The 22996-nt window shown below is 37.1% G+C and overlaps 1 protein-coding gene across 8 annotated transcripts in view; it reads left to right on the plus strand.

The window, feature by feature from the left end:
• Nucleotides 1–22996, plus strand: part of LOC110112386 (tRNA pseudouridine(38/39) synthase) — a 69424-nt gene that overhangs the window by 5229 nt on the left and 41199 nt on the right. For all 8 annotated transcript variants that reach the window (XM_028699265.1, XM_028699266.1, XM_028699264.1 and 5 more), the window contains 3 exons: nucleotides 7170–7239; nucleotides 8003–8048; nucleotides 21639–21749. In XM_028699265.1, the coding sequence (XP_028555098.1) occupies nucleotides 7170–7239; nucleotides 8003–8048; nucleotides 21639–21749 (227 nt within the window). The remainder of the gene's footprint in view (nucleotides 1–7169; nucleotides 7240–8002; nucleotides 8049–21638; nucleotides 21750–22996) is intronic.

The raw sequence follows: 22996 nt of genomic DNA on the forward strand, positions 1-22996 counted from the left end.
TAGTGGGGCTCCAAGAGAAACTCGTGGGAGCTTGTATCTGTCGTATTCTTCATGCACTTTGTTGTGATATTTGGCTCATGTAGTACATCCGCCACTGCTACAAGTAGGCAGGTAGATGTATTCCTTTACAGATTGAAATTGAGTTCAGGATATTGCATTTACTGAAGTCTTTCTGCATCTACCCATAAGTGGCATGTGGCACGTACATCTATCTTTGTAGAGAGCTTGTATGTATTGTAGATCTTTATTCTTACTTGCAAGTAACATGTGTAACGTGCATTGTATACTCTTTGTTGTCATTTGCATGATACTTGCATTCATCTTATGCTGTAATGTGCATATTTGCTTATGGCTTTGTTATTTGCAAAAGAGTTAATGTACCCATCTGCGCACTGATGTTGACTTCCAGATGGATTGCATTCATTGTATATTCTCTCTATACACTTTGGCTAATAGATAGTTGTGTTCATTTGCAAGCTATATGATGTTAAGTGTAAGACATCATCATATTCATAACATGCCTTTCATTTTCAATGCATATTAACCTTCAACATTTGTAGGGGGGTGGTAGCCTTTATTTGCTAATTGATCGAATCCACTTGTAGGGATGTTGTAGCATGCTATTGATTATTCATCATGTCACTTGATAGTCATTGCAATTACCCCAAATCACCTACTTGCATGAGATCTCATTACCACTTATGAGTGATTTATATTTTCAAGAATTTAGCATGTTAACTTGCAAGCGGATGATTTTGGTATGTATGAAAAGGCCCGTATTCATTATGCTTTATTGCCTTGGATTATGAACAATACATCGTATGCATCACATATATATCAAGTTAGCATATTCATTGCACATTGGTCCTTGCTTGCATGTTTAATGATATTGATTGGCAAGTTATAATCTTTATTATGTTTCATGCTATTCATTCGATGTTCAATTTCTTGTTCAAGTCCAAGTCCAAGTTATGTCTATTTGATATTCAAATCAAGTCCTTTGTAGTCAATTTTGCAAGTCCAAGTTCATATTCAAATCCTTGTAGTCTTGTTGAGTTCAAGTCCAAGCATAATCCTTTGTTTTATTATTCAAGCTCAAGTTCAAATCAAAGTTCCATATAGTCCAACTCAAGTATTTGCTTGAGTTCAAATGTCCAAGATCATGTTCATTTCAATTAGATTTGGGTTCATTTGAGGTTGAATTCATTTGGATTTTATTGTATCAAAGTTAACAAGTCCGAGTCTACTGTTGTTCTTTTGAGTTAAATCAAGTCCAGGTACGATCTCGTGTTCACCCAAAAGTTCGGCAGCCTCATGGCGTCTCCCCCGTTTAGGGAAAAACTACGAGAAACTATGCCTTCCCAACATACGCAATGAAGGCATGTATGATAGGTGTCCTCGGATGAGGACACCGCGGCCATGATATTTATTCCCACCACGCGCAATAAAGGCGTGTATGGGGTCTTTGACGATACCTGTTTAAAAAGACAGTTTGCTTTCCCCTCGCTTGAGGGTACTTATGAATAACTCCGTTTCGCCTTAGGCGTCGCACCAGGGTCCCATCCCACCACACGCAACAAAGTCATGTATAGGCGATTTTCTGGTGCGTCACAAACTTTGAAATGTGGCTTTTAGGTGATTACCCGCCTCGCCGTAGGCGTCGCACTGGGGTCCCATCCCACCACGCGCAGTAAAGGCGTGTATAGGCGGTTTTCCGGTGTGCCGCGAACTCCGAAGGCGAGAATCTAAGTTTTAGAGAATACATACCTTCGCGGGGTTGTTGGCATGTGGATCGAGGTAAGAGGAGGGTTTCTTTTTCTATTTACCATTAATAATTATTAACCACAAATAACCATAATTAATTATAATTAATGATGATTAATTATAATTAATAGTAATTAATTATAGATAATTGATTAATTAATTATAATTAATTAATACTAATTAATTATAGATAATTGATTAATTAATTATAATTAATTAATACTAATTAATTATAATTTAAAATAATTAGCTATAAATAATTACTCAGAATTAATTAACTAATTATAATTAATAATCAATTAATACTAATCTCAAGCATACAAGAAGAAATAAAGACTAAATTTCCCTCAGGGCCCCAACATGACTCAACTCAACATAAGGGTACAATAGGAAGACATAAAAATAAAATGCATAAACAACTAGAAATATAAGCTCTGAATCGTGGCCATCGATCTGCGATGCTTCCAGCGATACACATGTTTGAACCTTGGATCGATGTCCTCATCAATAGCATATACTCTTGAATTAAAATTTGCATTACTTACATTCTTGAAGAGCTGACTCCTCAAATCCTCTACCTTATACCCTTGTTCAATTGTAAGTAATCTGCATTCATCTCTTTTACATTCCATAAATTCCACAATCTATTGCTCAATTAATTTTTCATAACGTCAACTTTTTTTGAATATTATATATTACCTCAAAATCTCCCTTCTGCATGTACCAGGTAATTCCTACATACAATTGATGTACTTGCTTTAGAAGTTTTTATTGCCTTTTAGAAATTTAAAAGACAACTATGAATATACCAAAATGCTTAGCTTCTTTCTTTTCCTTCAATTCTCAATTATTCTCTTTAACTGGAATTTCTTCACTGATTCCACTCTCAATTACTACTGTAGTAATCAATTGATCTTAGTAATACACCCAAATAATTCCTTGCTAATCTTGCTAAAATTAATTACAAGTTTACTTACTCAAATCTGTATTATTCTCTGATCTTCTATTTGCATTTAACATTCTTCCTTTTATTTCCTGCACTAGACCTATCCTTACTGCACCGCACTATGCTGAAATTCCTTCACAGCAATGTGCCAAACACCTCTTCACAACGGTGCGGCTCCCTCCAGCAATTCACTGTACTGCTCTTGTCTACAGTGTCCAAAAACACTGTGCCGAAACCCGCAGCAGTGCACTGTGCCAAAACTCTTTGTAGAGCACTGTGCCGAACTCTTCAACAGTCCCTCACCCGCTCTTTTCCTCTGTTGGCTTGTGTGACGTTCGAACATAATAGGGAATAGATGAGAGGCCCACACAAATAACTGCTCTCATATCCCTATGGAAGCATCTAATTAGGAATTAATTAGATATTTAATTTAATTGAGCTTCTTTCTTAAAATAATTGACCATAATTACTAAACAGTAATTCAACTATTAATACTAATTCAATAGTAATTTCACATTAAACTTTTTAGAATAAATTTTGAGATAAATTTAAAATAATTTTTAAATTTCATACCTGAAAATTTTGGGTTTTACATTAAGCGCTATGCGACGCATAATGTTTGTCTTTTGCTTCAATGCACAAAGCTTAAATTGAAGCAACACGTTATTAAGTAACGCGTTAATGAGTTGTTTTTCATATATAAATATATTATGTAAATATTATAGTTATTTGATCAACCAAACTTAAACCCTTCAGGAAGCAAATTTTCAACAAATATAATGGCACATTCAATAGTAGACATTTCTAGCTATTAGGAAGCCAAAAAAGAATAAAATACATAAATAATGAAGTGATTCAAAAATATAAGTAAAATTAAGAATATACTCATGAGATTGAGTGACTAACTAGAGACTGAGAGACAGAGATAATGTGAAGAGAGTGTGTGTGAAGATGAGGTGAAGAGAATCATTCTTTGTAAGAAGCTTCCAAGGGAGACACTATTAGTGCCAACAATAAGAAATAGTTAAAAACATATAAGAATTGGTGGGGTAGTTAGCCTAAAATGAAGAACACTAAGAAACGACTAGCTATAGTGGTAGGGAATGGAGAACCAATGAGCAAAGATCTTATCAGTATGAGAAATAACGAGGAAAAGCAAATAATAATGCCTAGTTATTGTGGTAGTTGTTGACAAACCTATAAAATCTAATTCCGGATTTGCTCTTAGCAGGAGCTTAGTGCACAACACTATAAAAAGATGCAACAAAATGGCATGGCATGCCTACTTTCTTTTGAACTTGCGCTTCACTGGCAAGTGATGCACACGGTCAGAGTAGTGCATCGTTTCACTTTTTTTTAAGCGTACTATGAAGCATTCTTTTAGCAACATTAGATATTGTGATTAGTAATGTTTAAAATCAAGTTTAAAAAGACATGAAATAATGATGGGTGTAATAAGAATTCGTAATGCTACTGTATAGAGTGCTGAATTGAAAGATTAATGTGCATGTGATCCTACCCTTATAAAATAGTCCACATAGTTCACTACTAAGATCAAATGATCCTTTTACAACAATTATGTCATTTATTTTTTTATTGAGTGACAAATGTGTTTGACTGTGAAATAAGTTGTAGAATGATACATAATCGTTTTGTATTAAAAATTTGTATTTTCTTGAAATGCAGTCAATTCTTTATCATTTTCCAATTGATGTGCCCATACACAAGTATAAGTTCAAGTTGCAATGAATATACTCGTATTCTTATGACTTTCCATAATCACAATATGATGGGGACATCAGAGCATGGAAAGTATATCAGAGGCGTAGCTGCCGATCTACTGCCACGATCGAGTCTATGTATTTTTGAGATATTTCATGTATTTATTTTTTGATTATGTTATTTATCTTTTATTATTTATGTTGTATTTGTTTTTCCCGTTTTACCCTTTTCTTAAGGAAGGTCGTATGTAAGCCCTAGGGGCATTGTTGTCTTTTTATTTTGAGTCATTTGTACGAGGCTATTTATAGCCCCTATGTTTCTCTTTGGAGTTTTAATGAATGAATTAATGATTGATAAAATTTTTCCCTTGCTATATTTCTTTGTGAGTTCTTGAGAATGTTTGAGAGATGAATTCCTATGAGAGGGAATTTGGATCACCCACCAACCTTGGAGACGACTGGGTTCATGGTTTTCTTCGTTATCTATTTTCTTTCTCTTCATCACCTAACCCCACCTCACCCCAAGCCGCCGACCACCTTCATCCCCACCATCCCTCCACCGACAACTCCCTACAACCCATATAGCCGCCTACCCTATCTCACCTCCCCATCTTCCCTCCACAAATTCCACTCCCCCTTGAATACTTTGCATAAGCAATCACTCCTAAGTTAGGAAAGTTTAAATTAAAAATTCAAAATTATTTGAATTTGAATACTTTCCTAATTTAAGAAGGCTATTTTAGGAAAGTTTCCAAATCCTTGCTTATTTAGTTTAAATTAAATTAGGATGACATATTTCATCCTTAATTTAATCCCTTAATATAAGGAAGCATTGAAAGCTTCCTAAATTCCCTCCCTTAGCTATCAAGCCGCCGGCCCCCCACCTCTATATTTTCTTGGACTTATTTCCTAAAACCTAATCTCCCCCTTTGGAATTAATTCAAACATTCAAAGCTCCCTTGGCCGAAATTTTCTAAGCCCCATATCTCCTTATTTCTTCCCAAAATCAAATATTGGGATTTGGAAATAAATCCCCTTGCCCCTCTCTTCTTGCCGACACCCATATCCCCCCCTTCTCTCTTTAATTAATTCCAACCTAAGGGATTAATTGGAGGATTAATTGAAACAATTTCTCTCCACTACGATTTGCCCAAAATCTGAACCTAGTTTCCCCAAATCACTTCCCCTTGGCCGGCCACCCTCTCTTGCCACTTCCTACTTGGATTCTTGAAAGAAACCTCTCTCTTTCAAAGGGAAACGGCAAGGACAGAGAAGGATCATTACCTTCAACACTTCAATACTTGGGAGAGACTTCTTCCTCTCTAGTTGAACCTTCAAGGGAAGCTACAACGAACTTCTTCAACATCTCGCCTACTTGTTTCCGGGTTTTGTCAAAGGTGAACCTCTTCCCCTTTTCAATTACCTTCCTAATCCCCTAATCTTGTAGGTGATGACGAATCACAGGGAGCCGTGCTTCACGTTATGCCTAAGCTTAGTAAACGTAGGATTGAGCGTGTTTTCTATGCTTCTAATCTTATTGTTAGATTAGAGATTTTGTTGAAAGCTATTTACTTCGCATGTTGTTGAATTTCTAACTTGTTTTGATAATTCAAGCGTTTGGCAAGTGGCTTAGCCTAAACGTAGGCACCCCTCTCTTGTTTTCTATTGTGGTTTCGATTGCTAATAGTTTTCAATCGTATTTGCTTATTCAAGAAATCGTGCAAGTTCTTATCACATCCATTTTAAGCATTGTAGTCCTGCATCACAATATTAATGTTTGTTATAGAAATTTTTAGTAAAGAAACTATAGGTTAAACAGAAGTCTTGTTAGACGTGCAATATAATTTTTTCTATTGATAGAAAAAAAAAAATGTTTTTTCTCTTCTCAAATCATATGGTATATTCATTTTATTTTGCCTCTTTAGTTAACTCTTAATGGCTGTTGTACGTTTAATGATTGATGTTTTTATAACAAATATGTTGTAGTCTTGTATTTTTTGTGTTAGAAAACTATAAATTTGAGGGTACATATATATATATATATATATATATATATATATATGAGTTGCTGCATACACCTCTATGGTATTAAGGCAATAAAAAAAATGCTTGAAAAGATGTGATGGTGCTATACTGCTTTTTATAGAAGCTTTGAGGTTATCAATGGGATTGGTCTTCTTTTTTGAGAAGCAGAATACAAAGTGCATAATTTCTTTTGGAGGATTAAGAGCATAATACAAGCTTAAAAAAGTACGTTTGAAGTATTTTGACAGCAAGTCAGCAACTTTAAATAAAATAGGAGTATGTTAAGATGCTATTAGTTTATCATGGGATAGGCATGCATACTTGAGATTATCATGCAAAAAGGCAGTGCTCTACTCATCATAGGAGAATTTGAGAAGTACATACCTAGCATAGCTATTATTAAGAGTATGCTGGATATTTTTAAATTCTTATAATAAGATTGATGGAGTTCATTGATCAAGAAACAAGGATGGGGAAAGTTGCTGTTTACTAGCTGAAATTTTCTTAAAGTTGGAATGTCCTACTAAATTATACCCTTGCTATACCAGAAACTATTTCGTTTAGACATATACTAATCTTTTCATTCTCTCTTTTCCTTTGAACTATCTTTACAAATTCTGAAAGCTTGTATATTATTTCTATGATGTTTGTTTTCCAGTTTCTCTTTTCATCTCATATTTTTCTAGTCTTGAATTCCTTTTTCTCCCAATCAGGTCAATATATTGCCACTCATGAGTATGCCAGGAGATATGTTGCTCTGAAAATCACCTATTTTGGCCAAAGGTTATTATATGATACTTGTTTTATTGGATTTGTGTCTTTTGATGACTTTATTATAGCATACAATTGAACCCATAATGTTTGAGGGCTATTACGCTTTTTCTTAAACATTCACGTGACCAGAGGTTAAAGAGTTTTCTTTATAAGCTATTTGTTTGTAGGATGCCTTGCTGTGCATTCACTAAAAAAATTTGGGCTTGAAATGCATCTCTAGAAGAAAACGATTAAAAAATTATTCTTACATGGCTGCAGTTTGGTGAGGTTGGGGTTGGGATTGAGGGTGGAATGGGATTGGGCAGGGGGTTGAAATGTGGTGTGGGGGTACTTACAGAGGGGACTTGAATTTTATTAAGAGATGTTTGTTTTGGTGGTGTTTTATTTAGATATCGATTTTATCCAAATCAATGACTCTCTTGATGTTTTTAAATGCATTAGTATAAAAAAAGCCCACTTTGTTTTTCTGCTTTACTTTACATTGTATGTCATTCATTTGTGTTCTTGTTCATGCTCGCCATTCTTGTTGTTTGCTCATAGGGGAATGGATTTTACCTTTTCCACTTTGAATTATTAGGGTTTAATTTGCAAGTATATGAGGCCATCAATAGCTGAAATATATTATGACCATTCAGGGCAGAAGTTCTAAAAATGCCTTCAGTAAGCGTGATCTGTAGATTTTCTGTGTTTATGTATGCGTGCATGTGTACATGAGTATGCAACCATGTGTGATGTGTCCATGTCTCTCACATGTTCGCCATAATTGATGTAGATTTCATGGTTTTGCTTCAGAGGCACAAATGGAACCGACTGTTGAGGTACTTAAAGAAGTCGATCTTTTTTATTTGTTAATTGCATTCTAATCGAATGTTAAAATTGTGCATTTTTCATTTTCTTAATTGGTATGCCAATAAGTGCATGAATAATGTTTTTTTGCAAATCTATTAAAGGTTATTGTGGAAATCTCTTTATGTATGCACTTGTAATTTTCATGTCAACGACCCTCTCCATTATTGGCATTTCTTCACTTGCCATCAGTGCTTATGCTGGTTCTTTCAAGTGCAATGCGCAAAGCATAGTGTACAAATAAGGTTTTTGGTTTAAGGTGCAAAGAGCCAAGAATGTCACTTTGTTTAAATCAATTGATTGAATTTAAAAATTTAGATACCTACTTTAGATATTTATATTGGTTTTGCTAAATTCATACTACCTCCAATAAAATTGACCTTTAAGCCAGATTCAAAATTTAATGCATTATTATTTTAAATCAGCTTTTTTAATGAAAAAATAGAACTAACTTGAAGTCATCAAAGAAAATTACCAATGAGGTGTATTACAGTGCTGTGAAGTAGTTTACATTATGAATAAACAAATCAAAGATATTGTAGAAATTAATGAGCATGATATAAACTTCTTATCAAACATCGCTCATGTAGTAGGTCTTTAGGTCTAGGATTTCCTTGTACAAATTTAGGATGGATGAGCAAAATCACATACATGAAATCAGGTTCACTATTCAGTATTCACTAACTTTTAATTTAGATATATAACTCGCCTTTTTTAATATAAATAAAGAAATGCATAGAATTTACTTCAAACAATAATTCAAAGATTGCCTAAATGAAAAATTTTGCAAGAAGTTTAAAATTAACAAAACCGTATGATGATCACGATTCGCATTGCAATCACACATGATGATCAAGATTAGTCTCACTGTTTGTTTCTTTTAACACCAAACAGGAGATGCATGTGATGATGACATCTTGTGGGTTTGTAAAAACGATTGGCTTTGCTGCTATTCTTCCGAGCAGCTCTATCAATGAAGGGGGAATCCTTGTGTCCCCAGATGTCACCAGGTTTCCTTGGGGCTCATCCTCAAGGGTTAACTGAACAATGAAGTTCTCCAATACTCGTGCTTTAATAGTTGATCGGAAAATATATTCAATATTTTACTTAATTAGTTTAATAAGCCATTTGTTGTGCTGCTCTGTAAGCTCAAGCTTTTGTAAAAACTTGTTGGATGGGTGGCCATTAACTACGCTGAGTGGACGGGACTTGGAAGTATGGCCTCAAGCGTTTGTAAAAACACATGGTGATTGCTTTAAAACATATATGATTTTTTGAGTTTGTAGACATTATTTTTGTTGTTACTAGTCTCAAACCCAGGTGGTATAATCATATGAACTTCATCACACTATCCTTATTTAGGAAGGCATTTTTGTCACATTCAGTTGTAAAGTTTCTTGATAATCAATCCAATATGTTTGTGAAAACCTTTCAACTAGTTTAGGCTTATTCCTTTTAATGCCCCCATCAACCTTATATTTGATATTGAAAATTCATTTGCACCAAACAAATTTCATTCCCTTTAGCAGGGCAGAGAGTTTTCATGTGTCATTTTTTTCCAATGCTCGTGTTTCTTAATGAACATCTCTTTATCTGAGTACTTTTAATGCTTTATAAATGTCACTGGGGGATGGCCATGCTCAAAAGATTTGTTATAAATGCATGTAATTGAGGAGATAAATTTGCATAGAAAATATGCTCATTGATTGGATGTTTGATGCTAGTCCTTGTACCATGCCTGTGAGCAATCAGGATGTTAAGGTCATGTTAGACCGGTCCATAGAGGACCGGTCCAGCCGGCCCAATCATGCAATCAGGATGTTAAGGTCATGTTAGACCGGTCCATAGAGGATCGGTCCAGCCGGCCCAATCCATTGGGCCGGCTCTGTTCGTTTACGGGACAAGAAAGCCGGCGGAAACAGCAGGGAGCCAGAAACAGCAGGGAGCCGGAAACAGGGTGGGGTCCACTTGTTTTTCAAATTGAATCTTGGAGCCAAAAGAAGTGGAAGCAAGGCAATTAGGTCCTTTCATGTTATTTTTGAATTGTATGCATTAAGTAGGGAGAAAAGGATAGATTAGGGTTATGTGAAATTTGCTTTGAGTTTTCTTGTTCTTCTTTGGTGGCTAGGGCTCTAGATCGAATTCTAGAGATTGGGAGAGTGCGATCCTCCTCTCGAATAGAGGATCCTTGTATCTTTGCTATTTTCCTTGCATCTACTAGAAAAATACAAGTCTTTTCTCCAAATTTCTCTCAGTTTTTCCCTGCTTTTCTATTGTTTTGGCTGTTTTCCTGCTGTGGACAGCAGCTTGCTTTGAGATTTGTTGTAAAAGTGAGTAGGTCAAGTATTTCCTATCAAATTAGTATCAGAGCAAGTCTTGGGACCAATCGTGGGCTGTTTTTGTCCGATTTCAGCGGCTGAAATTGCCACCGGCGAAGGAGAAATTTGCTGAATTTTTTTTTCAAATCCTGAGATCTTCTCCTAATTTGCAAGCCATAGGAGATGGCGGCTAAGAAGGTGGATGCTTTGGAGGAGAGAATTGAAGGAGAAATAAATCAAATCAAGGAGACCGTGGAGGAACGAATGTCTTCCATGGAGGGGCAAGTGGCCGATCTACGGGATATGATGAAGAAGATGTTGGAGTTTCAAACCCAATCGGCGGCGTCTGATGCAAAAGGGCCAGCAGCTGTGTTCATTTAATATCAGCTTGTTCAAGTTTGGTTCATGTTTGTTCGAGCTTTAGCGTTTGTGTTCATGTTTGGTTCATTTAAATTAATGAGTGTTCATGTTTGGTTCATGTTCAGTTCATGTTCGTTCGTTTAGTGTTTATCGAGCTTGTTTGCGAACATATTTAACGAATTTTTTCTAACTATCAAACAAGCACGTTCATGAACGTATCTATGAACAAATACATTTATAATAAAAGCAATTGTCTATGTAACAAAGGAAATGATTATTTATATTTGTTAATTTTGTAATCAAATATTAATTATTTTTATTGAGCTTATTCACGAGTTCAAAATCGAACATGAATCGAGCTTTTATTGAGCTTCTTATCGAGCTTAATGTCGAGCTTGTTCACGAACTTCAAATGATGTTGTTCGCGAACATAAATGAGCTGAACGCATTAGCGTTCAAGTTTGTTTATTTAAGAATAGAGTATTTAAAATATTGTTCAAGTTTGTTTGTTTAGTTAATTAAACGAACGCAAATGAGCTTTAATCGAACCGAACAACGAGTAGCTCGCCGAACGTTTGGTTCGCTTGCAGCCCTAATCAGAAGGTGAGAAAATTGAAAATGCCCATTTTCGAAGGGGAGGATGCCTATGGGTGGATCTATAAAGTGGAGAGGTACTTTGCGGTTAACGGCTTGACGGAGGAGGAGAAGTTATCGGCAGCGGGCTTGTGTCTGGAAGGGAAGGCCCTCTCTTGGTACCAGTGGAGAGATCAGAGGAGACCTATACGGAGCTGGGGAGAATTCAAGGACAGTTTGTTAGAGCGTTTCCAAACCGACCGGGGAGGAGACTTCTACGGCAGTTCTTTGCCCTAGTACAGGAGGGGTCTGTGGAAGGCTACCGAGAGAGGTTTGAGCATTTGGCCAGCAGGGTAGAGCGCTTGTGCGAGACAGTGTTGGAGGGGAATTTTATGAAGGAGTTAAAGGCTGAGGTGCGAGCAGCGGTGAAGGTCCTGATGCCCAGGGACCTGGGGGAGGCCATGAAGCTTGCACAGTTGGTCGAAAATCAAAAGAACCTGGAGAAGGGAGCTAGGAGTAGTAGTAGCTCAGGAGGCACTTACAGGTGGACGACTACCCAACTAGCCCTCAAGGGAGCGTCCCCAGGAGGGATGAAAGAAACGAAGGAAAAAGCCACAGGAGGAGGAAGCGGGGGGCAGTTCAAGAGACTCACTAAGAAGGAAATGCAGGAGAAAAGAACAAAAGGGCTGTGCTTCTGATGCGTTGAAAAATACATGCCAGGGCACAAGTGCAAGGATCAAACTTTTCTTATCCTCGTTTATGAAGACGAGGAAGACGAAGAGGGAGAGGGAAGCGATTCTGAGGTGGAGGAAAAGATGCATCTGGATGTGGCAGAAGTCTCTCTCAACTCCGTAGTGGGATTCACTCCGAGTCACACTATGAAAGTAAAGGGAGAGATAGTTGACCATGGAGTCGTGGTGTTGATTGATAGTGGGGCAACCCACAATTTCATTTCCACCCAGATGTGGAGCTGTTGAGGATGAAGTTAGAAGATATTGGAGGCTATGGGGTGATGATGGGCATAGGAAAGGTAGAAATGGGAAGAGGAGTCTGCAGGGGGGTGGTGCTGAAGATCCAAGGCATACAAGTGAAGGAAGACTTCCTTCCCCTAGAATTGGGGAGTATGGATGTCATCCTAGGGATGAAGTGGTTGCAGACATTGGGGGAAACCAAAGTGAATTGGGGCACTCTGCGGATGGAGTTGATAAATGGTGGAAGGAAGAGGGTGATTCAAGGGGATGCAGGGCTGACCAAGGCAGGGGTTTCTCTTAAATCCCTAATCAAAACAATTCAGGAGGAGGGGGAAGGCTACTTGGTGGAATTACACCGATTAGAGGGAGTGAGTGTGGAGGATGGGGGAGACATACCCCTCTCTGTGCAGCCTTTGATCCAGGAGTTCGAGGAGGTATTTCAACCACCTCTAGGGTTGCCACCACCCAAGGAGCAGGAGCATGCCATCACCTTAAGAGAGGGAGTGTCACCTGTCAGCGTACGACCTTATCGTTACCCTCAGTTTCAGAAGGATGAAATAGAAAAGTTGATCAGATAAATGCTGGAAGCAGGGATTATCAGGCCTAGCACTAGCCCGTTCTCTAGTCCTGTTCTATTGGTGAAGAAAAAAGATGGCAGCTGGCGTTTCTGTGTAGACTACCGCGCACTCAACAAGGAAACTGTACCTGATAAGTTTCTCATACCAGTGATTGATGAGCTCCTAGATGAGTTGAGTGGAACAGTGATTTTCAGCAAGATAGACTTGAAATTAGGATATTACCAGATACGGATGAAGAAAGAAGATGTGCCCAAGATCGCCTTTAGAACTCATGAGGGCCACTATGAGTTCCTAGTGATGCCTTTTGACCTCACCAATGCTCCAGCCACGTTCCAGGCACTCAGGAATAAGATCTTTAAACAGTACCTCAGGCGATTTGTGTTGGTATTCTTCGATGACATCTTAGTATATAGCATAACAGAGGAGGAGCATTGGGGACACTTAAGGAAGGTGTTAGAGGTTCTCCAGGAGCACCAGTTGAGGGCTAACTTGAAGAAGTGCTGCTTCGCACAAGCTAGTGTGGAATACTTGGGGCATGTGGTATCCAAGGAAGGGGTAGCAGCAGATTAGTCCAAGATTGAGGCCATGCTTAAGTGGCCACTGCCCAAAAATCTAAAGGAGCTGAGGGGATTCCTAGGGCTTACAGGGTACTACAGAAGATTTGTGAAGGGACAGCACTATAGCTTGGCCACTCACTAAGCAGCTGAAAAAAGATGGGTTCTTATGGGGGGAGGCAGCTACGACAGCATTCGATCAATTGAAGAAAGCTATGACCACAGTTTTGATCTTAGCTTTACCGGATTTTACTCAGGCCTTTATAGTAGAGTCTGATGCATCGGGATACGGACTGGGAGCAGTGCTGATGCAGAGTCACAGGCCCATTATATATTTCAGTCAGGTGTTAACTACCGGAGACCGGCTGAAATCTGTCTATGAGAGGGAGTTGATGGCAATTGTTTTGGCCATCCAAAAGTGGCGCCCCTACTTACTCGGAAGACATTTCATCGTCAGAACCGACCAACGGAGCCTGAAATATTTGCTGGAGCAGCGCATGGTGACAGAGGAGCATCAGAGGTGGCTATCCAAACTGCTCGGGTATGATTTTGAGATTCAGTACAGGCCTGGGGGTAGAAAATAAGGCAGCAGATGCCTTGTCCAAGTGCATGGGGGAGCTGCAGACAGTGGCTGTGTCAGTCCCAATGATGCTAGATTGGGAAGCCATAAAGGAGGAGAGTGCCAAGGACGAGGAACTAAGCAAGATCAGAGCTGACTTACTGAAGGAAGAGGGAGCCATTCAGGATACTCGTTGGAGGGGGAGAGATTGTTGTACCAGGGGAGGTTTGTGTTACCCAGAACGTTAGTACACATCCCACAATTGCTCCAGGAGTTCCATGGAACCGCAGTGGGAGGTCATTCAGGGGTGCTAAAAACCTACAGGAGACTAGCGGCAGAGCTGTACTGGAAAGGTATGCATAGATTGAGCAAATATGCTCACTTTATTCCTCTACGCCATCCATACACCGCGGTGACAGTTGCGTCAGTCTTCATCAGGGAGATAGTCAGACTACACGGAGTACCAGAGGCGATAGTATCAGACAAAGATAAAGTGTTCCTCAGCCATTTCTAGAAAGAATTGTTCAGACTGGAGGGGGCAGTGCTAAAGAGGAGTACGGCTTACTACCCATAGACGGATGGCCAAACAGAAGTAGTCAATCGGAGCTTGGAAACTTATCTGAGATGCTTCGCATCAGAAACACCCAAGCTATGGGCTAAATGGCTATCATGGGTCGAGTACTGGTACAACACCTCCTTTCATTCAACATCTCAGATGACCCCATTTAAGGTGTTGTACGGAAGGGATCCGCCCCACTTGGTGCATTTTGGGAGTAGCAGCACACCCGTGTCTTCAGTAGAGGAGTATTTGGAGGAGAGAGATAAGACACTGGAAGAGTTAAAAGACATCTGTTGAGGGCTCAACAGATTATGAAGAAACAAGCTGATGGGCATGAGAAGGATATTCAATTTGAGGTAGGTGAGAAGGTATTTTTGAAACTCCGCCCATATCGACAGAAAACGATCGCCAACCGGAGGAATGAGAAACTTGCTCCATGGTACTTCGGTCCTTATGAAGTACTGGAGAAAATTGGAGCCGTGGCATATCGCCAGAAGTTACCACCGACTACGACGATCCATCCGGTTTTCCATGTATCCCAGCTAAGGAGAGCCATTGGAGATTATGCTACCAGTTTTGAGTTACCAGGGATATTAACAGATGAAATGGAAATGATATTGGAACCTTTGGAGCTCATGGAGGTTAGTCAGAAAGCAGATGGAGCCACAGAAGTCCTGATCAAATGGAAGAACCTCACTGACTACGAGGCCACGTGGGAGCCATACGAGCGGATGAAACGACAGTTTCCTGACTTCCACCTTGAGGACAAGGTGGTTCTTTGGGAGGGCGGTAATGTTAGACCGGTCCATAGAGGACTGGTCCAGCCGGCCCAATCCATTGGGCCGGCTCTGTTCGTTTATGGGAGAAGAAAGCCGGCGGAAACAGTAGGGAGCCGGAAACAGCAGGGAGGAAATTGGGTGGGGTCCACTTGTTTTTCAAATTGAATCTTGGAGCCAAAAGATGTGGAAGCAAGGGCAATTAGGTCCTTTCATGTTATTTTTGAATTGTATGCATTAAGTAGGGAGAAAAGGATAGATTAGGGTTATATGAAATTTGCTTTGAGTTTTCTTGTTCTTCTTTGGTGGCTAGGGCTCTAGATCGAATTCTAGAGATTGGGATAGTGCGATCCTCCTCTCGAATAGAGGATCCTTGTATCCTTGCTATTTTCCTTGCATCTACTAGTAAAATACAAATCTTTTCTCCAAATTTCTCTCAGTTATTCCCTGCTTTTCTACTGTTTTGTCTGTTTTCCTGCTGTGGACAGCAGCTTGCTTTGAGATTTGTTGTAAAAGTGAGTAGGAAATACTTGAAATCAAGTATTTCCTATCAGGTCATATCAATTTGCCTTATAAAGATTAGTTGAAGTTTGGGTTAGATAATTGGTTGACATCAAGAGAAATGCTTTGATCTTCCATGTTTGTTGAATTTTCTTGATGTTTATGTAGAAAATTCCTTTATATCTTTCTCAGTATATGTGATGTTGTGATTTTTCAGTGTGGTAAGTGGAATGGGTAAAAGTTGGGGAGATATATATGCTCAAATAAAATAGGGTATATAACACATATTTATTGATAGAGTTGGAGTTGTCCCCCTGAATGTAAGTTTTGCAGAAGAAATGTTTATTTCAAAAAATGTTATGCCTATTGTGTCGTATCTTTTTTTTTTTTGTTTGGAAAGTAGCCAATGCCATTGCATTTTATGGCTTTCGGGTTAAGTATACTTTTGTCATGAGGATGAATGTAAACTAAGGCAGTGCAACCAAAGTTTTTAAGGGAGATGATAGAGAGATGAGTGATGGGTAGGTTTCAATGATGATTTGACAATTTTTTTTTTTAATTTTAGGATTCTTAATGACATACGATTAATGAGTTATGCAAGATGTAAGGGCAAGCTCTCTCTAATAATAGTTTGAAATATTGGTGGTGATGACAATGGGTCTAGCAACTTCTAGTGGATGCCTATTTTTTCTACTTGCAAACCCATTTTGATGAGGGATATTATTACAAGAATTTTGTTGAGCAATTATTTGTTGAAGAAGATACTCCCCAAGAGTGAAATGAAAGTATTATATTACATCATTGGTTTTGACGGGTTGAATTTGGATTCTAAACTTGATTTGTATGCAATGATGAAATTTTTTAAAAATAAATTTGTGATTTATCTTTCGTATAGAAAATTCTCAAGTTTTACCATGGTCCTTAATAAATGTTATGAACATCCTAGCTCTTGAGATATTTATAACTTGAAATGATCCTCATATATTAATATGAATTATAAACAGTTGAGAGACTTTACAAGGATGGCTTGGATACATGTATGTTATGTATTTGGGTAGTTAGCAAGCTTCACATTAGAATGAATTAGATTTATTTTGGTGAAAAAGGAAGGGAACAATTTCTTAATGCTATATAAAGTTGGGATGATCAAGACATAGATGTTATAATAATTGCACTCTCTTTATGGTAGGATGCATATTGAGAATTTTTTTTTTGTAATTCTTGATTTTCTTTCACATTTAATTGGTAGAGTCCAACATTTTCGTTAGCATTCCCAGCCATCCTCCTTAATGCTGCATTCTATAATTCATATTGAGTAGGGAGAAAATTGTTGAAATAGTTAATATCTTTGGTGATTTCATTAATTTATAAGAAATTGCAGTAAAGTTTGAGAGCTAGTAAGACTAAATTTAGATCAACAGAGTTATAGATGTTGATTTGCTCAATTCCCGTTTCTTGAGACAAAGAACCATCATCAAGCTTTACATTGTAGTAGTTGTTGAGATCGGGATGTATTTTGTTAAACAAAGAGATATTGACAATCATATCAGATGCTTCTGAGTCCCCAATGCAGTATTGAGAATTCCCTAATTTTGAATTGAATGCATTCAAAGTCATAACTTTTTTGTCATTTATCTGGTGCTAATTTTAGCTGTGGTTAGATTTATTTTGAGAAGTGAGTGCCGATACTTCAGGATATTTTGGAGCTACTTGGTTACCCATCATGATATTTTTCCTATTTCTTTCTCTTTAGACTTCATGGAGCATTTGTTATGCGGATGGAAGGATTTTTGTCCCAAATATCCTACATCAGACATCATTAATATTTTTATTTAGTATGAGAAATAATTTTTATATATTGCATTTCTCAACAACTTTATGATATTTTTTGCAACCCTTAGACACTCCCAGTCCAGTTCTTCAAAATCATCAAATTGTTGCCAATATTATATTGGGTAATGGAGATATTACTTTGTTGAAAATCATGCAGGGCATCTTTGATTTCAAGTAACTTTGTATCATTTTCATTATAAGAGTACATTTCTTTTGTGTCATCCCAAATTTCTTCAACGACCCTATAAAATATGAATTTAAATTTTTTTAGCAATCCTATAAAATATGAATTTTGGCAAATTTCTTTTTTCTTGATGTTATCGTTGTCGTTGCCAGGTCTCAAGCTCTGAATGAAAAAAGTGAAAGTCGCATTAGGTAGTCGACGGGCAGCGTAAAACTTGTCGAATAATCATGACATAAATCCTTTATATTTTGTTAATGTTAAGGCGTTCCCTGGAAGTGACGCATTGTATGGCCTGAATACAACTAAAAGTATGCAAGGCCGTAGCATGAGTGTCTTGGTGTAATGTTAAATAATCAAGGGTTCTCACATCATGGACGGATATGGGCAAAGAAGCTAGTCCATGAAAGTAGAATTATGATAAAAATTTGAAATATAGGTTCATTAATGGACTTAATAGATATTATGATTCATGTGAATATAAATATTCTATACATTCAAGAAATTAAGAAGATTAAGGAGATTGATAGTTCAGAATTTAATATATGGTACTCAGATAGGAGTAGTATTAGAAATGGTGTATGTGTGATTATAAATAAAAGTTTGAAGGATAATGTTGTAGAAATTAATATAATTTGAGATAAATTTTAGCTTTAAAGATTGTCGTTGATGCTAAGATTATTAATATTATATGTGCTTAAATTCTTCAAGTAGGCTTGGATGTGTTCAAAATTAAAATTTTAGAATGAATTGGAAGAATTAATACAAAGAATATCTCTTAATGAAAGAGTTTTTATTGGAGGATATTTAAATGGACATGTTGGTAGAGTGGTAGAAGATTTTAGCAGCATTCATGGTGGCTATAGGTTAGGGGCGACTTATTAAGGTGGTAAGATCATATTAGATTTTGCTTTAGCTTATGATTTTGTAAGTGCTAATGCCTTATTTAAGAAAATAGAGAAGCATCTCATCACTTATAAGAATAAATTTAATAAAATTGAAATTGATTATTTTCTTATAAGAAATATATATTGCTTAAATTGCAAAGGTTGTAAAGTCATTCTGAGTGAAAATTTATTTATCCAACGCTTATTAGTTTTAGAATTTAAGATGAATCATGGAATGTTATTTTAGTAGAAATAGATCTAGTTGGGGGATTATGATTTTGGGCGATCAATTCATTAAAAAAAAGTGCACGCTTTAGATATCTCAAGTCTATTGTTCAAAATGATGGTGAAATAATTCAGATTTGTTGGATGGTTGAAATGTAGGAATAATTCAGATTTGTTCTGTGGAATCCTCAAACTTAAGGGAACATTTTTTAAGATGGTTGTGAGACCTGTAATGCTTTATGGAGCAAAATGTTGGTCATTACAATAGAAGCATAAAATTAAGTGTTGTAGAGGTGAGGATGCTCATGCGGATGAGTAGATTTACTCTTAGAGACAGAATGCAAATGAGTATATACTTGAAAAGGTTGGAGTAGCTTTAGTGGCAGACAAGATTAGAGAGAATCGCCTTAGATGGTTTGGTCACATAAAATGTCGGCCTTCCGAATATCTGGTAGGAGAGTGGATGTATTATATCTGACCTATGTTATGAAAGGTAGAGTTAAACTTAAAAAGACTTGGTTAGAAAGTATTAGATATGACCTTTTTTAATTAGGTTTAAATGAGAATTGGTCTTTTAATTGGAAGCAATTTAGAAAAATGATTCATATAGCCAGCCCCACGTAGTAGGATAAAGGCTTAATGTTGTTCTTGTTGTAGTTGTCTTTTTTATTAGTGTCGATAAACTAGCACATTGCCAAATTATTTTTTGATCTCCATAGTATGAACCTTGGGTCTTCTTTTTAAGGAGTTATGGTGACACTTGTGAGGTTATCATCTTTGCCTTTGCCACTAATGACCATCATGACTTCTTGGGCCCATTGGAGATAGTTTTGTCTGTTAAGCTTGTGACCAATAAATGGTGGTTTTAATAAGCTTACTTTAATTGCCAAGCTTGCCATGAGAAATAGATTTCCGATTGGGGGTGGTGTTGAAAAATATCATATATAGATCCTCCTTATTCTCATTATATTTCTCCATCAAACCTCTCAAAAAATGTATGACTTCCATTGTAAACCTACCAAGCATTAATCCAATAAATGGTGGTTTTGATAAGCTTACTTTAATTGCCAAGCTTGCCATGAGAAATAGATTTCCGATTGGGGGTGGTGTTGAAGGTGAGGCTCCTATTGTCGGCCGCCATTTTGTGTTGGACTATGTTTGTGGTTATGATGACATATGAACAAGGAGAAGAACTAGAGAATCATTTGGAATAGGAAGTTCAAAAGAGAGAGTTTTGGTATCATGTTGGAAAACATAGAAAAGAAATATAATCAAATTTCTTATTCTAATGAGAAGAATCATGGGCTACATAAATAAATAATAGGGAAAATGATCAATTTTGGTTCCTTAACTCTTTATGAAGGATCAAAATATTCCCCACTATATTAAATGATCAATTTTGTCCCTCAAGTCCTTAAAAATGAACCAACATAGTCTCATGGTGGGATTATTTTGGTTCCTCTTTAAAGAGTTGAGAAACAGAAATGGTCCTTATAGTTGGAGTTTATTTTTGTCTTTCATAAAAGTCAAGCGACCATTTTGTGTCCTTTTCTCATAAATGATACAAAAACCAGAGAATGAAAGTAAAAACATGAAATAAGAGAAGAACAAGAAAATGGCAAACACATTAATTATATAAGGTATTCTCCTTATGTAAGTAACTAGGAAATTAGGTGCATGTGACAGAATTATCCTTCCTTGGACTGGGCAATGGAGCTGTACTTAAGGCAATCAAGGACAACAAGACCATCGCCTAATTTTTAGCAGGATTCTGCTCGCTTTTCATGCAGGGACCCAGAATTAATTCCTGGCTAATTCCTTAACTAATTTTTTGCCCCTTATAACTTCCTAACTTTGTTCCTGATTTCTAGCAGCAACAACATTTAATCCTGTGTAAAATAGCTGTCCAACCCATGATTTTGCCCAAAAATTTCACAATAAGTTATACGTTACAGTTTTTATGCATATATTTATAGCGTATGTATGCATACGTGCTTGTTCATATGCCTGCATGTGCCCCACTTTCACTTCATGCTCAATCAAATAAGAGGATTGGAAGTTTTAATTCCGTATTAGAAAACAAACATCCTTCTAGGAGTGGAGACTGGAGACTATCACTTATAGAACTGGATGTGCTTCTTTCTTGCACTTATGGGAAACCAAATAAGTTTATTGTTTAAGAGGTCCTTCATGTGATCCTTTATCTTAATCTTCTATTAACCCTTTGTTATGAGGCTATGCTAAATGAATCTAAGTGTTAGGCAATAAATAATTCATTCCTATTTAAATTTAATGTTGAACAAGTTGAATGTTAAAATGATTAGTGAGAAATAGTTATATTAGAGTAATAGTGAGTGCAATGTCTATTGAAGAACAATGCATCAGAAAATAGACTGTTGTTTGGGCATATAGAATGGGTTGTAGAAGATACAGCAATAAGATTGATAGTTATAAATTTTAAGGTCTAAAAGATAAAGGTAGGCCTACAGGTAACACGGCTAATCCCGAGCAAAAAGATTTATAAGGCTAGTGATGATGGGATATATTGCCTTCGTATTGCTTCTAGCTTATGTATTAAAGCTCCATATGCAAATTTTAATTTGAAAGGTCACATAGTATAATGTTTTGCCGATGAAGGTATCTTCAGCACAATTTACTTTCTCTTTTGTGGACTGTTGTATTTGCAGTCCGAAATTTTCAAAGCACTTGAAAGGACAAAACTTTTGATTGGAACAAGGAAGAACTCACATTATTCAAGGTGTGGTAGGACAGACAAGGGAGTTTCTGCAACTGGCCAAGTATGCTTTATATGTAGTTGTTTTCTTGAGATGTTTCTTTTTGCTTTATTTCCTATATTTATAACGTGTTATACGTTATCCAAATATTTATATATATCTGGAAATATATTCCTTCCACCCAAACGATCAAAATTTTGTAGACTCTCATTCTACGTTGCAAGCCTTAATTTCCCATAATACTAGTAAACACATGCAACTTATGACATGTTGATGTGTTGGTGCTTTTGGGTGGGCCAAGTTTTTACATAGGTATCTTTATACACAATTTTTTGTGATCTAAAAACCTATGAGGTAGGGATAACTTTTTGACTCAGCATAGATACTGCTTTTGAAGTGCCGCCTAAATCTCCAGATAGTTTTATGCCCCCTAATATTAGACCACGTTAATACTTATATAGTTTTTGGATGTTTTGAAAAACAGTAGCTATTTAGTTCATCTATTCTTTGAAAATATTGTTCAATCAGTCTAAATAGGAATAGTTACTTTGAGATCACACGTGGAAGCATTGCTGATTTGTTGCTTTGCCTATATATTAAATTAAAACTATCCAAATGTTGTTATGCATGCCAATGACTAAGGACAACCCCTAGGATGCATCTAGCACATGTAAAGCATGCTAGCCATGCTCTGATACCAAGATGATGTGATACAAACTCATGCGAAGATGATTTGCTTAATGAAGTTTGCACGCTTAGATTTAAAGGCAATAATAAGTAAGATATTATGCAGAATTGAACGATAAGATAAATATTAAGTGGTACTTAGCTTAGGTTAATTTTCATGCATAGGAGTTAAGTTCAAAAGATAGCCATCTTAATCCAACATTGTATACGTAGATTGTTCCAACAATAAATTCCAATACTAACAATAAGATTAGGCTATGAAAGATCCCTCACACAACTCCTCTAATTACTAGGCTTTAGCGGAGAAGCGTCAACTTGGTCGTCATGAATTTACTAGACCACAATTGAGAAGCACTACGAAGATAAAAGAGTCGGGAAAGAGTTTACCCAAAGACGAGAGATTACGACTTCCGGTTTGATCACCAAGGCACTGGATGACGAGTAATCAGCAACATCAAGGCTTGGACATGGTTTGGGGAAGAAGTGGGCAGCAATACAAGGTTTGGGGAACCTTCTGGACGGCAATCGGAGACCCTCTGAACAGCAAGACAGCTGTAGGAACTCTGCTAGGATGGCTGGACAGCAACTACAGATGTTTGGGTGGTCACTAAGAAAGCTTGGCC

Source organism: Dendrobium catenatum, unplaced genomic scaffold, assembly GCF_001605985.2.
Source record: "Dendrobium catenatum unplaced genomic scaffold, ASM160598v2 fragScaff_scaffold_1226, whole genome shotgun sequence".
Lineage (NCBI taxonomy): Eukaryota > Viridiplantae > Streptophyta > Magnoliopsida > Asparagales > Orchidaceae > Dendrobium > Dendrobium catenatum.